Raw genomic sequence first — 19,821 nt, 5'->3', positions numbered from 1 at the left:
TTCTCAAAGGCACCATCACAAGATGCCAGCTGCCCTTAGAGCAGTGGAAAATCCCCTCCTCATCCCAGCCTCCTTGCAGAGAGAAGGCACCAGAGCACAGGCACAGCTCAGGGGTCAGGATTGATCCCTGGAACTAGACCCTGGGCCGGAGCATGGGGCATTTGGCATGGACAAACTCCCCTGCAGGAAGGGGATGTACCACAGAGCTTAAATCACTCATCTCTTTTTTTTTATCTATATAACTTCCTTTTTCTTTCATCCTTGTACAAAACAAGGATGTTATACTGAAGGTCTTTCATTCAGTTTTAAAGGTTTTCTGGCTTCACACCTTGCTGCCAGTGCTACACCCCTGTGCCACCAGACCTGACTCAGGTGGCAGGTCAGTGTTGGATCCTTGCTGCCAGGACATAGAACAATCTTCCACAGGGGCAGAGGCTTCTTCTCCAAATGTGGTGTGTTCCTGCAAATGAAATGGAGAGTGACTCTAAGCAGCTCTCAGATGGACAGCCATGTGTGCACTCCATTTTTGCTTGCTAGCAGTGCCCAGCTCTGTCCATTTTATTTATGTCTCTTGCAAAGAGAAGGATTCTGTGCCACAAAATATTTCCTTCCTCCTTGCCTCTCATCTAATGTAGGCTCCACCTCACAAATGAGGCAGAACAGACTTGAAATGTTGTTTGTCAATGAAAGGTGAGACCAGCTCCTTAGCAACGCAAAGGCTGTTGTTCATTGTCTTCTGCAGGAGCCCATTCCATCCCACCCGTCACAAACGCCTTCCCGCAATCGCTGTCATCGCCAGAAAGGCTTCCAGCAGGGATCCCCGCTAGGAAGTGACCAAGTTTGCACACCCCTTATGTTCCTGGCAGACACTGTCATCTTGTACACATTTAGCCTGATCACTCTGGCAGGTTATGAAAGACTAAATGGTGCAAACACATGTGGCAGATGCCATTCTTGTGATAGCGGAGGAGCCGCTGAGCCCCTGTTGGGAGTGTGCCAGCTCCGTGTTGTACACTGAAGAGCTTTATACTTTGAAGCCTTCCACGGCTTGCCCTGAGGGACTGCTGCTGAAGTGGTAATAAAATTCAGAATGAGCCTCAGAAAGTCAACTTGTTGGTTTCAAATGGGGTTTTTCATTATTAAGCTTCCCTTTAGCAGCCATATGTAGAGCTGCTCTGTCAAAAACACCGTGTACCCCCTCTGAGAAAGGTGATTGGAACTGAAAAGATAAATAGATGGAAGCACAGAGCCGGCAAAGAAAGTGAATTGTTTGTGTGAGCTGAATCTCCAAATGGCCCTTGGTGTTCTTCAGGTGAAGGGAAGTAAAGGAAGTCTGGGAGTAAATTTCGGTTAGTAGGAGCTCCTTCTGGTAGTCTATCTAGAAAATATGGACAAGGCATTCTCTGCTCCCCAAAAAAAGGCATTTTATTTGCATTAAAGATTCCAAACTGGGTGGTACATTTCAGGTTTTGAGCTCCAAATCTGTGGCTATTGACCAGAACAGTAAAGTTGTGATTATAGATGGAGCTGGTGACAATAGCAGGAATACGTAGCACCCCTGAAACATTTATAAAGAGCATTAAGTGCAACACCTCAGTGAGGCAGGTGAGCCCCTTAACTGAGGTAAGGCAGTTGGGAAGGTTGCACCTCAGTTGAGAGGGGAAATCATCTGCTCAGGATTATAGTCTTAAGATGCCAGCTTGAAGGCAAAACAATTGGCCAGCAGAACATGGCTTTTACCACAGCATATCAGTAAAAATAGAGTCTTTAGTTACCTTAATGTATTCTTGTATAACACCTCCCTTTCTCTCTTTGCTATTTATTATCAGTAGTGAGTTAAAGGTTTGTGTTGGGTGGGGTTTTTCTTCTTAAATTGAAGAAGTTTTAAATATTTGCGGATGTTGTGTTTTTCTCCAGCTCTCTGCACACCTTTGGGGTGTGCAGTTACTGAAACAAGGATCCTTAAAGCTGAGCTCATCCTGACCTGCATATCCAAATGAGCAGGCAAGCATCAGTCCCAGTAACTCCTGGGCTAGGCAGCACTTGCTATAGCAAGGATGTGATGCTTGGAATGGTGTCCATAAATATTTATACTTTGAAAAGGTCTGTGGGAGAGAGAGAGCCCTGCTGTGCTGCAGACCAAGCAGATTCCAAGAGGCAGCCCCAGCCAGCCTGGCATTCAGAAGGGAATGAGGGTGCTGGAGCAGAGAGGGGCCAAGCACATGAACATCCAGCCAAGCTGTGCCAGGTGCACAGAGCATTTTAATGGGTGTGAGGGAGCGCTGAGGTGTCTTTGGAGCAAGAGGGGGAAATCCTGCCCTTGGACATGGAGGAAGTAAAATCTGCAGAGAGGAAACTGCACATTAGTTCTCTGTGGACAGGAATCTTAGGATTATTACATCTGTGTAGTGTGTTTAAGTTGCCTATTGCAGGTGCTCACACAGCTGAACCAGGTGGGAAGGTTCCTGTGCTCCAGAGGGCAGTGCCAGGTAGGAGGGATTGGGAAATATTGTCAGGATGTCCTGAAGATGAAGTACCAGGGTCCTGCTGCCATTCCCAAGGCATGAGTGTTGGTGGCAACCACGCAAATTCCCCCCTCTCCCAATTTCCTGGGTGAGCCTGCTGACATCTGCTCGGTCATTATGAAGATGAGCACGGGGCACCTCCTGACCACTGTGAGCATTAGCAAGAATTACACTCCCAGCATCTCACCCGAGCTGTAAAATTTATCTTTCATTATAGAGAGAAATAAATCACAGCTTTGTAATCTGGCTGCCCCCAGTTATATTTACAGCCATGAGGTTCTACAGGGAGCAGTGCCCTCTCCATCCTTTTCCTCCTTTTTCAGGGAAGAATGCTGCTGTGAATGCTGTCACTGAAAAGAAAAAGTTACAAGAGCTTCCTCCTAGAATCGGTTCAATTTAGCTTCATCACACTAGTGCAAAGAACATATTGCAGCCCTGTGGTGGCCTGTTTTTCTGGCTTTTATTAATCCAGAAACCTTAATGATGAACAACATTTGTGTCATTGTCTACACAAATTTAATTTGTTTATGCAGTAGTTCAGTTAATCCTGCAATCTGCTTTTCTCAAATGAGGACAGATAATGGAGACACCGTTCTTTACAGGTCTTCAGGCTTTTAAATTCTGATAAAATCAGGATTCTTCACTGGGTCTTGCCACAGCTCTGAATTAAGCCACTTTAAATGTAATTACTGAAGCTGGCTGTACATCAGGAACATCCATTAAAAGAATTGATTGACCATGCTGTTACAAGGAGGCATTTTATGAACAAACGATCATGATGGGTCCAGAACTGTAATTTATAAAGGCAAAAAAGCAGGTAAATACTTTATTAGTGGTTAATGAGAGGTTCACAAGATAACTAAATTTCTTCTTTTTTACCCAGCTACTTCAGGGAACCTTGGTCCTTGGCCATTTATCACGATCGGTTTATTGATCTGCAGAAGGAACTGCACCAAATCCTGATGTCAGAAGAGGTAAGAAAAATGACTGGCGAGTGCATTTTATTATTTAGGTAATTTGTTGGTGTTGGTCACTTTGATTTCTGCTCCCATCTGTATCCTGAAGCTTTATGTTTCTGTTTACCTCTCTCTTCGGGGAAGCCAGAGCAGACTGTGTACCTCACAGAGGGGGTCACCATGTACAGAACAGCATTCAGTTTTCTGCTTTGGGTGTATTCTCAAATCTGCCAGTGGAACTCAAACTTGCTTTGTTATCTGTGACTGCATTTTTGCATTATAGCTGCAATTTTGTACAAGTGGAATCTGGAGCCTGGCTTATCCATGTATCTCCCTTGGGTTTAGGAGTGTTCCCTAACAGGAATATGCTATAAGCCATCCTACACCTCTCTCAGCTGAGCCTTGGGTAGGTTTTTCAACTCCTACCCACAGCAAATGGCTTTTATAGTCCAAAGGGTGAAAGCAACTGGCTTTTTCAATGATAAGTGGATTTCCTGAATAAGGGTGGAATTAAAATGTTTGCTAATGCTGTTTTACAGCTTTGGCCCTAGCACCATAAGAGAGGCATAAAGCCTCAGCAGCCGGGAACTGCCTGCCCAAAATCCAAAGTCACTGTGCTCCATGGGGAGAACTAATAACAGCAGCAGGTGTCAGGCAGCCCCCAGAGCTGCCTTCCCCACCTCCTGAGGAACTTCTGGCTGATCCCAAACAGAGTTTGTGGTCTGATTTCGGTACTTCCAGCCCGCTACCCGAGACCAGTTCACCCTGTCCTTGCTCACACTGCTCTGCCTTTGTTTAACCCCATGTGGTTCCAGATGGTGGCACCAGGTTTTAAACAGGTGCTCACTGAGTTTTTAACTGTGCAGAAAATGAATGGAATTGAGTGTAAATGGAGGCAGGGTGGCAGGAGGAATTGGAGCCCATGGCTCACCCATCTCCAGGGCCCAATGCTGCTGTATCCCAGCTGCAGCCACGTGTGCTCAGCCCTGCCTCATCCCCAAAGGGCTCACAGCTATTTGCCTCCTGTTGTCCTGGCCCAGAAAGGGCATTGGTGCAGTTTAATTTGGGTTCTCTTGGAAGACCTCTATAAAAGAGTACAAAATTAAGTTCTGTGCAGAATGAGGGGCCTGATGTGAAGTGTTTTTCTTGCCATCATTCAAACTTATTTGTCATTTGTCAAACTATTTGTGTGAACAACTTGAGAGAGAGGGGAATTTGTGCCCTACAAATGAAGGACTTACTTGCCTTACCCTGTCATTGTGGCAGCAGTCCTGACACAGAGAGCCTCCTTGCACAGCCTGGAAGCAGCTCTGTGTGAGTCAGGATTCCCGTGGACATAGATGATGGTATCTCCATCTGAATGAAAATTTGGCATTTTGGACTTTTTTTTCACAGTGATTTTAACTATATTTACGAAATGTCACAATTTATGTTTTCATTGGGTGGTCCTTCTGGGCATATCTGGATACCAGATCCAGAGCTGGTACCATGTGCTCTTGGAGTATCTCCTAAATGCCTCAGGACTGGTTGTATTTCTATATGAAGTAAGAGACCTACTGTCTCTGCCTCCTGATGCTCATATTCTAGCTCATTTCAGCATTCAGAAAAATTACCAATGAAGTGTAAAAATGAGGGAGAGAGATGTTTAAGAGCTGTGGGCATAAATGCACAGAAGTCAGATATTTCTGGTTAGTTTCCAGAGAAAGTGGTAAGTGGAAAAAGAGAAAGTATCCTGCAATGGGGATAATATTTACAGAAATATTGGCTAATCGAAGCACTAACTGCACAGACACAGAAAAGCCAGTTATGTTCTGGGGATGGGCTGTGCATTTAGCCTGTGTTGAAATTGTCACCCGAGGCTGCCCTGGCAGCGCAGGGCTCTGGCAGGGCCGCTGGCACGGGCCATGTTTACCCCTCGGGGATCGCAGCCATGTGTTTGTGGCGGCGTGTGCAGCCCCGGCGGTGCAAACATGCAGATGGCAGGGCTGGGGGCTGCACCTCCATCAGCTGCTGGATGCTGCCTGCCGCACGCCCTGGGCACACGTGCCGTGCCAGAGCTACCGGAACAGCACTTGTGGGCCGTCAGGAATAATGGCCTGGTGCTCTGGCTGCAGCTGGGCCGGGCTGAGACTCGGTTAAAAGCCACAGTAAATATAGGGCATGGAGGGAGTGGGGGGTGAAGGGGGAAGTGTGGAATTCCTCCGGCAAAACCCCTGTGACAGGGGTTCCACACGGGTTTTTTCCACACAACCCTCGCACCTGTGGCTGGTTATTTGTGAGGGAGAGGTGAACAAACAGTCAAGCACCACCAGGGTCTACTCAGTGTGAGCCCCACTCCACACCTCACTGCCCCCTGTATCCTAGCCCCGAAATGTTTTCAGGCCATTTTGGGACCCCGCTGCCACGCTCCGTGTCTCCGGAGTGTGCCCCAAGTCCTGTTTGTCTGTCTGATAGCTCTGTCCTGCAGGTGCCCGGGCAGCAGCCTAGGCTGAGACCCGGCCGGCCATCACTTCGGGAACCCGTCCTGCGCTTCCTGCGCCACCACCGCGCCCAGCTGCCCATGTACGCCCCGACCGATGCCTACAGACTGCTCCCGGCTGCAGGTAGGAGAGAGGCAACGGGGTCTCGGGCACAGCCTTGGCAGTGATGGGGATCTCGGTGCGCAGCCCCAGCCGGGCAGCGGGTCGGTGCAGGGCGGTACGGGGTCTCGGTGTGCAGGCCCGGCAGTGAAGGTCTCCGTGCGCACCGGGGAATCTCGGCGCGCAGCCCCGGCAGTTAACGGGGGTCTCCGTGCGCAGCCCCATCGGTGAAGGGAGCTGTCGGTGCGCAGCCCGATCGGTGAAGGGGAGTCTCGGTTCGCAGCCGCGGCGGGGAGGCGGCGGCGGCGCGTGCCCGCGGGGCCGCAGCTGTATGCTAATGCGCCGCGGGCCGCCCGCCCCGCCCCGCCGCGCCGCACGCCTGTCCCACCCGGGCGGGCGGGTGGGGGCGGCCCCTCGAACCCCCTTCCCTGCCCCGCCGCCTGTCCCGGCCCGCCGGGGGTGTCCGGGGAGCGGCGGCCCCCGCGCCCCCCGCCCGCCGCCCTTTGTGCCGAGGGTCGCGCAGCTTTATGCTAATGACGCGCACAAAGGCGCGCGCGGGGGTCCCGCTCGCTCGCGTGCCGCCCGCGTGCCCCGCGCCCCCCCACAAAGGGCCCGGCGGGGGGCGGGAGGGGCGCGCTGCCCGCACGCGCCCCCCGACCTGGCGGCGGCTCCGCTCCCCCGCCATCCCCCGGTCCCGCCACCTGCGGGGCGGCCCGCGACCCCCCGCGCGCAGCCCCGCGCCGCCGCGGACAAAGGGCCGCGGGAGCGGGGCCGCGGCCCGGGGCTCTCCCCGCCACGGCTGCACCTGCCGCATCCTCGGCGGCTTCGGCCGTGTTTGCTTAGGCACCGAGCGCGGGGAGCGGGGACCCTCTGCCCGTTCCCCGTCGCACCTCGTACGCGACGCGCAGCGGTTCGGGCTGAAACCGAGCGCCGCCATCGCCGTCCGTTCCTGTACCGGGAACCGGGCCTGACCCGTTAGGGTCAGAGTAACAGGTTCGGTTACCAGCGGGCCGGGGCTGTGGCTCCGCCTGCCCCGACCCCGCAGCAGCGCGGAGTTGTTCCGTTCGCAGGGTTGCCGGGGTCGGCCGGGCCCTGGTGACCCGTTCGTTATTCCTCCCGCTCGGACAGACCCGTCGTTGGCCACCTGCTGCCGCCGCTGGGCAGCACCCTCGGCGGGCAGCCCCGCTCCCCTCTGTGCCGCCGCCGCCGCCACAAGCGCCACTTTCGCCTCCTCCTGCGCCGAACTCCCCTCTCCCCGCACCCCGGGCCCGCAAACAGTCGGCCCGCCGGGAGCGGACGGTGCTCCGTGCCGAGCCTGCCGGCGGCGCGGCCCGGGCTGGCGGGCGGCCCGAGAGCACCACCCGGTGCCGGCCCCGCAGCCGGCGCGGGGGGCGGCACACAAAGGCCGCGCGTGCCGGGCGGGCGGGGGCGGGGCCGGGCGTGTGCCGGTCCGGGCTCAGGTGCGGCCGCGCCGCCGCCGCCGCCGCTGATTGGCCCGTCCCGCCGCCGCCGGCCCGAACAATGGCCCCGGCCCGCTTAAAGGCGGCGGCGGCCGCCGCGGGCAGAGCTAGCAGCCTCCATCGTGGCCGCCGCCGGCCCGGAGCCGGCGCGAAGATGCCCCGGGGCTTCCTGGTGAAGCGCAGCCGGCGGCCCACCCCCGTGTCCTACCGGGCGCGCTGCTGCCGCGAAGCCGCCGCCGGCCCGCCGCTCCCCGCCGGCGCCGCCCAGCCGCCCGCCTGCCCCGCCGCTCCGCCGCCCCTGCCGCGGGACTCGCCGCCGCCGGTGCCGTTCGGGACGCCCGATGCCGCCGTGCAGGCGCTGTACAGCCCCACGCGGCCCGTCAGCAGGGACAAGTACCTGGAGCGCGGCTTCAGCCTGGGCTCGCCCGTCTCAGCCGAGTCCTTCCCCGCGCCGGCCGTGCCCGGCACCATGGACCCGATCCTCTTCGCCCCGGCTGACCTCAAGCTCTGGGCCGCTGCTGGCCACGCCGAGCCGCCTGCCGCCCACCCCGGCCCCGGCGGAGTCCCCGCGCCGCCCGCCCCGGCCGCGCCGCCTGCCTCGGGCCGCCCGCTGCCCGCCAAGCGCCCGCCGGGTGCCTCCGAAACTGGGCGGCAGAAGGCCCCGTCGGGCAAGAAGACGAAGGCGATCCGCAAGCTGACCTTCGAGGACGAAGTGACCACCTCGCCCGTGCTGGGGCTGCGCATCAAGGAGGGCCCGGTGGAGGTGCCGGCCAAGGCGCGGGGCGGCTGCGCCCGTCCGCTCGGCGAGTTCATCTGCCAGCTCTGCAAGGAGGAGTACGGGGACCCCTTCGCGCTGGCGCAGCACCGCTGCTCCCGCATCGTCCGGGTGGAGTACCGCTGCCCCGAGTGCGACAAGGTCTTCTCCTGCCCCGCCAACCTCGCCTCCCACCGCCGCTGGCACAAACCGCGTCCGCCCGCCACCAAGAGCGGCCCCGAGGCGGGCCGGGCACCGGCCGCGGGCCCGGGCACGGCCCCGGCGGAGGAGACACCGAAGGAGGCGAGCGGTGGCAGCGGCAGCGAGCGGGACACACCGAGCCCCGGCGGAGCCTCGGAGGCGGGCTCCGAGGAGGGGCTCTTCGAGTGTCCCCGCTGCGCCAAGCGGTTCCGCCGGCAAGCCTACCTGCGCAAGCACCTGTTGGGGCACTCTACGGCGGCATCCACGGCAGCCCCGGTACCCGCAGCGGCCCCGGAGCCCAGCGCCGAGGAGCTGCCTGCCGCCGAGTGCCGCCTCTGCCCCGTCTGCGGGGAGACCTTCCCCAGCAAGAGCAGCCAGGAGCGGCACCTGCGCCTCCTGCACGCCGCCCAGGTCTTCCCCTGCAAGTACTGCCCGGCCACCTTCTACAGCTCTCCCGGCCTCACCCGGCACATCAACAAGTGCCACCCCTCGGAGAACCGGCAGGTCATCCTGCTCCAGGTGCCGCTGCGCCCTGCCTGCTGAGCCGCCCGTGCCTTCCCCGCCGCCCCGCGCTGCTCCCCCGGGGCCGCCACACGATTAGCTTTAATACGGCTTGTGACCTGCTGGAATCTGGCTTTACACTTACCTTCCCGGGGTCTCTCTCTTCTTTTTTTCTTTTTTTTTCTTTTTTTTTTTTAATTTTAATTTTTTTTAAAATTTTGTTCCTTTGCTCTGTTTTTTATCGATGTGAACAGATCAAACTGCTTGAGAGAAACAAGCGTTTCCTTTAGTGTAGCCACAAATGCCTTGACTCTGCTGTTGATGGTCTCCAGAAAATGCTGTAGAAACTGCCTTAACTGTGACATGCCAACTTTCTGTTTCTGTTCGTTTGCCCTTTCTAAGGTAGCTCATGAGTTGTCTATCTGTATATGTTGGTTTGAGTAATTATGTTATTTATTCGTTATTTATTTATATTAATTATGAAGATTGATATTATTTGATTGCAGATATTCTAATGCGCTTTTTTGTCTCCCCACCTGCCATTTCACTGTGCGTTTTAGAAGATCTTTTTTTCTTAAGGGATCTGCTAAAAAGGTTTTAACTTTTATACCTAGAATAACACATGATCTTAACCATTTTATCCCGTGCAACCAACAGCTCTTACTTTTAGATGCAATCTCTTTTTCTACACACATTATTTTCTTAACTGTTAGCTATTTATAGAGTGCTTCGATAGAACTGTTTCAACTGTATAATTATTTACTATTCGAATAAAATATTTTCAAATTCAAGCCTGCCCCCACCCCTCCTGCTTCTCCCTGCCGGGCTGGCCCTGGGGGCTCGGGGAGGATGGGGTGGAGGGGGCTGGCACCCGGCTCTGCACTGCAGCTGGCAGGGTGCCTCCATAGGCACCAGCCTGCTCTGTGCCGTTTGATGAGATTAATTAAAAAGGAATTAAAGGGAGGAGAAGAGCAGGGTGCAGCGTGGCTGCTCTGGGGGAAGGCTGCCCCCTGAGTAAAGGGGTCCCCTGGCCATGGGCTGGAGCCCCAGCCCTGCCCCTGCTCCCTGGCCACCTTTGGGCACAGCCTGCCCTGTGCTCTGCTGCTGGGGAGAGCTGCCAGGTGCCTTCCCTGGGAGGTGTTGCAGGGAAAGCTCGAGGAGAGGCAGCACCTCTATGTGCAGAACTTGCAGAAATCCCTGCCTGGGAGGGCTGTGCTGTTTGCTGGGTGGCTGCTGCTGCGTGTGCTCACCGCTGAGGTGTGGGGCTCAGCAGGACAGCATCACCCTGCTTTGGCCATGAGCTGTGGAGCTGGTGCAAGGAAGGCCAGGCATTTCTCTGCTTCTTGGCAGGGCTGGAGCCAGCTCCCGCCTGGTCCTTTGTGCCCTGCAGCAGCCTTTGATAAGTGTATGTATAGATATATACATATCAATGCAGATAGATCTGTCTCCAGGGCTTGTGTTTGTATGTGGGAATCTTGACGGGTTTGGTCAGAATTGTTGTAAAATCTGCGTAAGTGGGGAAAGGTGCATGCTGGGTTTGTGAAACCCCTCTCACAGACAGGTGCTGCATGCACCTATAGGATCTCCCCCTTTGCCAGCAGGAGCAGGTACAGAGGCAACTTCACAGCAGGCAAATCTGCTTGGCAGGCCCAGGAGCAAATCCCTGCTCCCAAACTGGTGTGTGAAGGGCCGGGGGCTGTGAGGGTTTGATGTGGGCATAGGGGCTGCTCCATCTTGGGGTAGCAATGCTTTGAGGCTTTGGCTCCCTGGAAGAGGGTTCCAGCCTGTTCCTGCCATCTTCTCTCACCTAAAGACTCCTAACCCTGATTCACTGTGGGAAAGGAAGGTGGTGGAGCTTCCTGGAGGAAAAGTTTCCAGGAACAGGCTGAGTATTTTATGATAAAACAAAGCTTGTAGAGAAAGAACATCTTTCTAGAGAAGTATTTGTTTGGGTTTTTGGGGGATTCTTTTTGTTGTTTTTTGGGGGTTTTTTGTTCAGTCAGACTGATCAGTACTAGTGTATGGGTATGCTCCTGTTGTCTTGATTCCTAGGAAACCGACTCCGTAGTACCAGGGCTGACTTCAGACCTAGGCAATGCTGTGGTTTTAGCTGTAAATCAATACACTGGAAAAGAGCACAGCCAGAGAGATGCAGGCAGCAAAGCCTGCCTGGCAAGAGGTGCAGTTTTGCCTTTCCTGGCTTCCCTGGCCTTGGAAAGCCCCAGATCCAGGGCTGCTGCAGACGGTGTTGCAGCTGTCCGTGGAGCGGGCTCTCTGCTTCCCGAGGGGACTTTGCCAACACACATGGCCGTCCTCTCAGGCCACTGGACACCATTTCCAGACCATGCCCAGCACATCCTCCAGAGAAGCCTAATGGCTCCATCCACACTGTCACAGCAGTGTCCCTGCTGAAATCCGTGCTCAAAGCCTGTGGCAGCAACAGGCCACAAAACGACAGCCTCATACCACTGTTCGTTTCCTGATAGTCAGATAAATCCATGTCTGTCCTGATAAGAATCAGCTGAAATTTCTGAGGGCCAGAATTCCCCAGGTTTTTTGAGCTGTCTGGGTAACCTACAGCACTGATGTGTTGAATCTCCTGCCGAGCAGAAAGGGTGATTAGTGGAGACTCCTGTGTTGGAGAGGGGTAAGGAGAGGTGACAGTGGAGTTCACTGGAAATGGCTCTGCTCACAAACATCCTGTGAAAGGGGCGGAATTTGCTTTTGACATCTGCAGTAACCTGGGCAGAGCTGCTGTGCCTTTGTGTCTGCAGCCTTTCTCCCCTCATCTGCACTGCTGGGTCCTTGTGAGGCCAAGCCCTGGCTGCCCAAGGGGTTTCTGGAGAGGTTCCTTGTGAGGGTGAGCCCCAACCCGAGGGGTTTTGCAGGGAGCCATCAGCATTACGTTTTGCATCTCATGTCACCTGGCAGTGAAGGGCATTGCACTGCTGTCACAGATTACAAAGCCTCCCACTCACACCAGTATCCTTCGGACAGTATTTTGGGGATGGATCTGTCTTTGCCCCTCACCAGTTCCTGCCTTGCACTGTCCCACTGCCCAGGCCCCCAGCACTCTGTCTCCTGTTGTCTGTGAAGTTCCAAGGCCACTGTGGCTTGGTGGCTGTCCCAGGGGCTGAGCAGTGTGGCTGAGCCCAGAGTGTGCTCTCAGTACAGACCCTGGGAATGCAGGTGTTGCCTGGTGGGTGCCATGTCCCGGCCACCTGGCAGCACGGCCGGCCAGCGCTGCACAAACAAAGCCTCCTGCCGTCAGCTAACAAATCAATTGCTGATGGCTCTCAGTGCATCCAGCAGGAACAGGTTTGGGCACCGTGGAAAACACTGATCCTGCCCCAAATATGACGCAGTGGAGGCAGCTGGTGCAGAGGTTGCTCATGCTCTGTGCATTCAGGCAAAGGGGTTTGCCTGCTGTGCTGGAGCCTTCCTGCTCTCTGAGCACGCTGAGAGCCAAATGTGTGGTCTGGGACCGTGTTGTGAGCACAGGGAAAGGAGCTGGGAGATTGGATAGAGGAACCTGCAGGCTCCTGAGAAATACAGCATGGACACCATCCCTGCCCCACGGGCTCAGAGCTGCTGGGCAGCTGGGGCAAGCTGCTCCTGCCCTGCTTTTGCTCCTGCCCACAGGGGAAGACTCTCTGGAGGATATTTGTCCCCAGGGAAGGTTTTTACAAGTTTTGGTACCAACGCCACTGTCCTTCGTAGCCATCAGTGCAGTAAGGCATCTGTCAGCTGCCTTCCTGGATGCACTCACTGGGAAACACAGCTGAGCACAGCTCAGGATTTGGGGGGCCCTGCCCAGCACCTCCTGGTCTGTTTCTGGTGTGGGCAGCTGGGAGGTATCCATGGGATTGGGGCAAGCCTGGAACCAGGGCAAACATTGGCTTTTGCCTTGGATTTCCCTCTTCCTCAGCATCACAAGCCTGTTTAAAAAAAGGTATTGCTGTTGATGAGCTGGGAAATGGCTCATGGAGTCACAGGTGTTTCTCTGGGGTGTGCCGTGCCTGCAGGGTACTACAGGGTGCTGTGGTGTGCTGGTGCCAATGCACCTCCTGCCCCATTGCTCCCGGGTCAGGAGTGCTGGGCCGTGGTGAGTGTTTTAGGCTGGGTGGGACAGCAGTTCCCTGAAGCACCCAGGCATCTCCCCTTGGTGAAGGATCTGGGTTTGCAGATGCATCCTTGCAAATGGCATTAAACACCTCAGATCCTTCCATGCAGGTAAGAGGCCTCACTGGGGCTATAAATGATTTAAATAAAATGTCATTTACAGTCCACATAACAAAGGTCTGCCTCTGGCAACATTTGATGCATTAATCATTGAGATGGGACATGCCAAGCGTGGGCTGTCCCGTGGCACCAGCTCCACACCGAACACTGCCAGGCTTGGTTCTTAGCTGTGCCATTGGATGCAAGTGCTGGGCTGCCCCCAGTGCTGTTATGACCATGCTGTTTTCTCCTCAGCAGGCAGCCAGGGACAGAAGCTGGGCAGAGCTGGGCACAGTGGCAGCAGCAGGAGCCCCACACCAGCGCAGGAACCCTCCTAGGAGCGCATCCTCCCGACACGGTAATTGGGACATTATTTGCAGCAGCCAGGCCCAGTTAAACCACCTGTTCCTCTTTAAAAAGAAGCACTGTTTTAAAGCTCTAATAAAGCCCCCTCGCAGCTCTGAAGGCGAGGGCATGCACAGCCCAGCCTGTTCCTGCCTGGCTCTTGTGCTGTACTGCTCTGCTGAGGCTTTTCAGCCTTCCTTAGGGAATGGGGAAGGTGAGTGACAGGGAGGATTTAACCAGAGTAAAGGAGCATGGTTCAGCTGCAGGTTAAAACAGGTTCGGCTTTCTCAGGGTATGGGACCACAGTGTTTTTATTGGCTCATTTTTACCATTTTTTTACCTATAGTGTTATTACCAGTTCAATTACCTACAGTGAATTACCAGTTCAATGACAAACGTGAGGAAAATTATATACAGTTGGAGGTGTCTGAGCTGGGAGATTTTGGTTTAGCTAAACACACATATAAGAAAATCAGAATTTATTACATAGAATAAATTATATTTTGCATTTGCCCCTGGATCCTTGGAAGTGTCCAAGGCCAGGTTGGATGGGGCTTGGAGCAACCTGGGATAGTGGAAGATGTCCCTGCCCATGGTAAGGGTGGAATGAGATGAGTTTTATTGTGCCCTTCCAACTCAAACTGTTCTAGGATTCTGTGATAAAATAACTGTAAAAAATATATTCTTTTTATAGCAGTATATTCAATATAGATGATTTTATAAGTTAACTTCAAAATATGTAGGTAATAACACAGGTAATGTAATAGGTAATAATAATAGGTAATATGTAGGTAATTAATAATACATTACATGTAATAATATATTACAAGATAAATAAATGTAATAATCTATTACATGTATTATATTAAAGCATATTATATTCTACAATGGATACTAATATATGTCTGTTATATATTGCCCCTTAGACAATGCATATTAAATATATTATCTACAGTACATAATATCATCTACACATTGTATATAATTACTGATACATTACCAATGTTGATGTAATGAAACACTCTTGTCTGACAGGAGGTTTTGTCAGCTCTGCAGCCAGGATTTGTGTGCTGTGGAGGACAGAGTGTAGGTGTGCACACCTGGCATATCCACTGTACACACATGTCAATCATGGTCTGAAATAATGCTATTGTATCTATATAGTGCACTGAATACTCCATGATGCACATCATAAATGTGCCAAATATTACATGTTCATTATATCATGTTGTATAGAATTCATACATTGCTGATATGATTTATATGATTTTCTTATATACATTTTAGAGAAAAGTATACTGCATGTGTTTGCACACAGTATTACAGTTAGCAAAGTAATGTTACAGTTTTTGTCATATGTACATATAGCTGAAATATATCCCAGGGATGTGTGCATATGTAGATACACATGTATAATGTAAAGGTAATATGTTGTATTTAGGTAACCTATAACCAATTTTTGAATAAGATTATTACCTTCATAGTCAATATTTATTGACTATATTAATAGGTATTAATAGGATAAAATTATTATTACTATTAATAGGTTTTAATGGGATAAAATATATAGTGCACATATAATACATTGTGTAATATATAATGCATATCACATTATATATCTTGTATTATACTTAGATTATAGATCATAGATTGCATATATTTTCCTTAATGTAATAATATCTACACATTGTATCTGTGTGTATTTAATACCTATAACATATACCCTAGCTAATAGAAACACATAGATATGCACAACATCAAATATTAGATATATATTTTTAAATATTGTAGCATATAGAACATAGGATGAGATCCCTAATATATTTTCTGTAGTTAAAGAGAGCATATTAATAGGTGTAGGAATAAGATAATACCTCTACAAATGTTTGTAAAAAATGTTAGGCATCCTTTTAAAGCTGAGGGAAGGTATAACTAGAGGGGATATTGAGAGGAAATTCTTGGCTGTGAGGGTGGTGAGGCCCTGGCACAGGGTGCCCAGAGAAACTGTGGCTGCCCCATCCCTGGAAGTGTTCCAAGGCAGGTTGGACAGGGCTTGGAGCAGCCTGGGATACTGGGAAGTGTCCCTGCCCATGGTAGGGGTGGAATGAGATCAACTTAAGTTCCTTTCCAACACAATCCATTCTGGGACTCCATGGTAAGTATAAACTAGTCCATATATTGTTTAATTTAATAAATTATTTTAATGCCATTTTTGCAGCTGCTGCCATCGGTGCAGAGCTCGGGGTGCCTTGGGCCCATGGTCCTGCCCCATGCTGGGCTGGCTCTGCCAGTGCTGCTGCAGCCCCTTGGCTGTGTCCCTGTCCTGCCTGTGTCCCCAGTGCCCCCAGCCCCCGGGGGTGCCAGTGCCAGGCTGTGGCTGTGTCCTGCCTGCGTCCCCAGTGCCCCCAGCCCCCCTGGGTGCCAGTGCCAGGCTGTGGCTGTGTCCTGCCTGCGTCCCCAGTGCCCCCAGCCCCCCTGGGTGCCAGTGCCAGGCTGTCCAGAGCCCCATGCCCTCCGGCCAGAGCCTGCCCTGGCCTGCCTGCTGCCAGGGTGCCAGCCCTGGTGAGGGGCATGGCCAGCTCAGAGCCACTGCCAGCACAGCCCCTGAGTGCACAGAGCAGCCAGCCCAGCCTGCTCTCCACTCCCTCGAGGGTGGTGGTGCTGGGCCTGGGGCAGGGATCTGATCTCCTTGGGACAGGTAGGTGGGAGCTGGGTTCCCAACAGCTCCTTAGTGTGTGCAGTTACTTCTGCAAAGGGAGCTTTATCTGCAGCTAGCTGGATGCACTCTCCTTTCTGGTTAGAGCACCTGAAAGCAATTTAGGCACGGACTTTGCTGTGGCTTTCAGCAATTTAGGTGTGGACTTTGCTGTGGCTTTCAGCAAAGGAAAGGAGATTTCCTTTGTCTTTTCAGACATCGTTATGGCTGAGTGCAGCCCCCTGCATTTGCTTAAGGAATGTTGCTGTAGAGTGCAAAATCACCACTAAAAAGTTATTGGTTTTGGTCGGGCCATGAGACATTGCAGGGAAGCAGGTTATGGACAGTGGCTTCTGGGGGCCCCAAAAGTCTGTCTCTGTGCTTGGCACCGTGGGCAGGGCCAGGCTGGCAGGAGGTGCCACCCTGCAGAGTGGCAAAGGGCACTGCTGCCATGTGGGGCCTGCAGGGCACGAGCGTGGGTGCCCCTGTGCCAGTCACAGCGTGGTGAGAACTCCTCAAGAGCACTCTGGTCTGGAAGCACCACTGCCTGCTCTGCACCTGGCGGCTGTTCCTGCAGAGAGAGACAGAACCCACGTCCAGCAGGGACTGTCCCTGTCCCTGTGAGCCAGCCCTGCACCACCAGTGTCATCGAGTTCCAGCCCCAGCACCTCCCACCCGCCGCCACACACACCACACAGGTACTGCCTTTTATTGCTCTGGGGAGAAATTTTATTGTGAGCAATGATTTATTCATTTTGTGAGGGGTAACAGAGTGGCTTTGTCATCCAGTTCAGGGTGCAAAACCACAACAGAGTTTATACAAATCAATAGTTTTTTGACATCAGGAAAACATGATTTTCATTGATGTCTTAATTCTTCCCTGAATTAAAGGTACATATTGCTCTAAGGAGAAAGGGCTCCGTACTCAGTAGGATGCCTTTGAAATTGTTTCAGACCAGCTATTGGATAACTAAGTGCCAGACAGCCTTGCCTGTCCGGCCCTGAATGTAAAATAAATTAAAATACATGTTTTATTTTCTAGGTTCCTTCACTGACAGAAAATCAACCGAAAGCAAAACCCAGCTGTGGGTTGAGGCAGAAAATCAAACCAGTTGTCCAAGCCCTCAGTGACAGAGGCTCCTTCCAGCAGCTGTACCAGGTGAGTTCCTGTCAGGCACCAAGGCTGAGCTGCTGCCCCTTGGGCACAGAGCACACTGGCATCACTGGCCATGGCTGGAATGTGCCCCACAGGCACGGGGTGGCCTCTGGCCAGGTGCTGGCACTCAGATGGTCAGACAGACAGATGGCTGTAACACCGAGTGTAAGTGCAAAAACAGATGGGGGCCCAACGGCACATTTCCCAAAAATGCAATCCCTTTGCTTAAAGCAGTTCCCATTCTGTTGGGAGGTGTGCGTGTGCATGCCCAGGAGCAACCAAGCAGCAGCAGGACAGGGCTCTGTGGCTGCTGGATCTCAGATTTCTGTTGCTTTGAAATACCTGGGATTTAACTATCAATTTTGAAATACCTGGGATTTAACTAACAATTTTCACCTCATCAACCTACGACACATGTAAACTAAAACAGATCAGCTACTGCCAACATGAGCTCTGCTCACTACAGCAGGTGCCAGGAGGGCACCCCAAATCCTCAGAAGCCTTCAGCTGTGTTGTACTCTGGCTGGAGACAGGTCACAGCCTGCTGGGACAAGGTGAGGAAGTTACCCAGTTGTTCACACTGTGCTGGGAAGGGGTCATGGCAGGAGTGTGGCTTTTGTTCTTCTGAAAGGGATTTGCTTATTTTTGTTTCTCTAGGGAGCAGTTCCAGTGCACAGCCATTGCACAGCACAGAAAGGCCATGGCACTCCCACAGTGGGACAGCACCAACTGGAGAGCTCCTCCTCATCCACCTGTGCTCCAGCAGGGAACATCTGCTACCTGGCCAGTCACAGGAAAACCTCTCTTTAGAAGAAATTCCCTAATGCACAGGTAAGTGCTGCCTGGAATGACTAAAGCAATGCTCTAAGGGTACATTAAATAACTAGTTTCAGTGCTGGTTCACCTCTGGCTGCAGCACCTGCACCCAGGGGCTTGGGGCCCTTGCTCACCTGGTGCCAGTGCAGTGGTGATGGTGACACAAGTGGCATCCTGTCCCCAGCCATGTCTGACCAGACTGGGGAAGGACCATTTCACAGAGCAAACCCCTCACCCAGCCCCTTCAGGACGTATTCACCCAGACTGCCCATTCTGATCTGTGCTCGGGTGCCGTGGGCTGCCCCAGTCAGAGCTCTGTTGTCCAGGGTCTCAGGTGGACACCTCAGGTGGACACCTTGCTGAGGGTGCTATCAGAGCTTCCCAGAGACCCTGCTCCTGGAGGCACGTGGCAGCGAGGGCAGCTCCACCAGCTCGACGTCAGTGAGGTCAGCGCTTGCACTTGTGGTGAGGCAGCCTGGAAAACAGAGCAGGCAAGGAAAACCCAGGTCAGGAAAAACAGCTGTGTCCTCAGAAAAACCGTGTGGCACAGCTCAGCCCCTCCCCTGGCCTCTTCCCAGCCTCTCCTGGGGTCACTCAGGTGAACTTGACCTCCAGAGGAGGAATTTGCTGTAGGCAGCTGAAGAACTGCCATACTGCACTTCCCAGAGAAACCAGGGATTTCTCTTTGCCAGCTCCCAGAAGTGAGGAGCAGCGAGGCCCTGAGAGGCCATGGGTGTCCAGTGAGCACTGAGCCCCCCAGCATCACCCCCTTTTGGTCTGCACAGCCCCTGCAGCCCCCAATGGCTCTCAGCGCCCCGACAGCCCCATGGGAGGGAGGGGGGAAGCTCCTATCCTGCTCTCTTGAAGTTCCAACATAAAATAGTTCTGTGTGGGTGATACAAATCTGTTTTTTGCTGTGTGTCAATTAACTGTTCTTGTGTGTTTGGCCTGTTACAGAGAGCTGGAAAAGAGTATTCCCAGTGTGAGGGCTGGCACAGAATTCTCCCTGGAAGGTGCCTTAACCTCTGGAAAAATCCTAAAGAATCACAATTTCTTCCACTACATAACAAGTACCTTTGTTACTGGTGCTTATGGTCACCACTGGGGAAGGGTCTTGTGGGGCTGTGGGTATGGGGGGTTATGCTTTGTTGTTGAGTGGTGTCACCTGTTGGTTATTCCCTGGAGGCCAGGCCTGCCCAGGCTGGCTGAGGGGGAACAGATGAGCACAGGGTCATTAAATTAGGCACTAATGACCAAAACCAGGTGCAGCTTCTGTGAGGGACACGCCCTGCCCTGCTCCTGAGGGCCTGACCTGTCCCAAGGCATTTCCTAGGGCAGAGTGTTTCATCAGCTCCCTAAGGAAACAGTATTTTTTAAACCACGTTGCAATTCTCTTCCCAAGTGTAAACACAAGTTTTTTATTACAGGTAGGAGGGAGGAACAGCCTTGAAACCAGGCAGGGAGAGCACAGGAATGTTCTGAACCCTCTCTGAAGGCTGGCACCATTGGCACCCCCTCTGAACCTCCTGAGGGATGGTTGTGTTTTGAAGCATAGACCCACTTCCAGTGCAACAACTGACTCCATTCTCAGCTGTCCCTGGCCAGGCCACAG

General features: G+C 53.0%; 2 protein-coding genes across 2 annotated transcripts in view; both read left to right on the top strand.

Moving 5' to 3' along the window:
- The window catches only part of CFAP61 (cilia and flagella associated protein 61), a 91,061-nt gene extending 76,969 nt beyond the window's left edge, over positions 1–14,092 (top strand). Inside the window, exons 25-27 of the mRNA XM_030946484.1 lie at positions 3,409–3,499; positions 5,949–6,084; positions 13,453–14,092. Coding sequence (XP_030802344.1) covers positions 3,409–3,499; positions 5,949–6,084; positions 13,453–13,535 — 310 coding nt within the window. The 3' untranslated portion in view covers positions 13,536–14,092. The remainder of the gene's footprint in view (positions 1–3,408; positions 3,500–5,948; positions 6,085–13,452) is intronic.
- Positions 7,582–9,767, top strand: INSM1 (INSM transcriptional repressor 1). The gene has a single exon (XM_030946486.1). It carries the CDS (start codon positions 7,582–7,584, stop codon positions 9,016–9,018), a length of 1,437 nt encoding a protein of 478 aa, XP_030802346.1. The 3' UTR covers positions 9,019–9,767.
- Positions 14,093–19,821: the final 5,729 nt, after the last annotated feature.

The sequence above is a fragment of the Camarhynchus parvulus genome, chromosome 3 (genome assembly GCF_901933205.1).
Source record: "Camarhynchus parvulus chromosome 3, STF_HiC, whole genome shotgun sequence".
Lineage (NCBI taxonomy): Eukaryota > Metazoa > Chordata > Aves > Passeriformes > Thraupidae > Camarhynchus > Camarhynchus parvulus.
The sequence above is the reverse complement of the archived record's forward strand: the minus strand, read 5'-3'. Positions and strand labels throughout refer to the sequence as shown.

Excerpts from the sequence above, each read along its gene's own strand:
- INSM1 (XM_030946486.1), top strand. The coding sequence starts at position 7,582 with ATGGCCCCGGCCCGCTTAAAGGCGGCGGCGGCCGCCGCGGGCAGAGCT.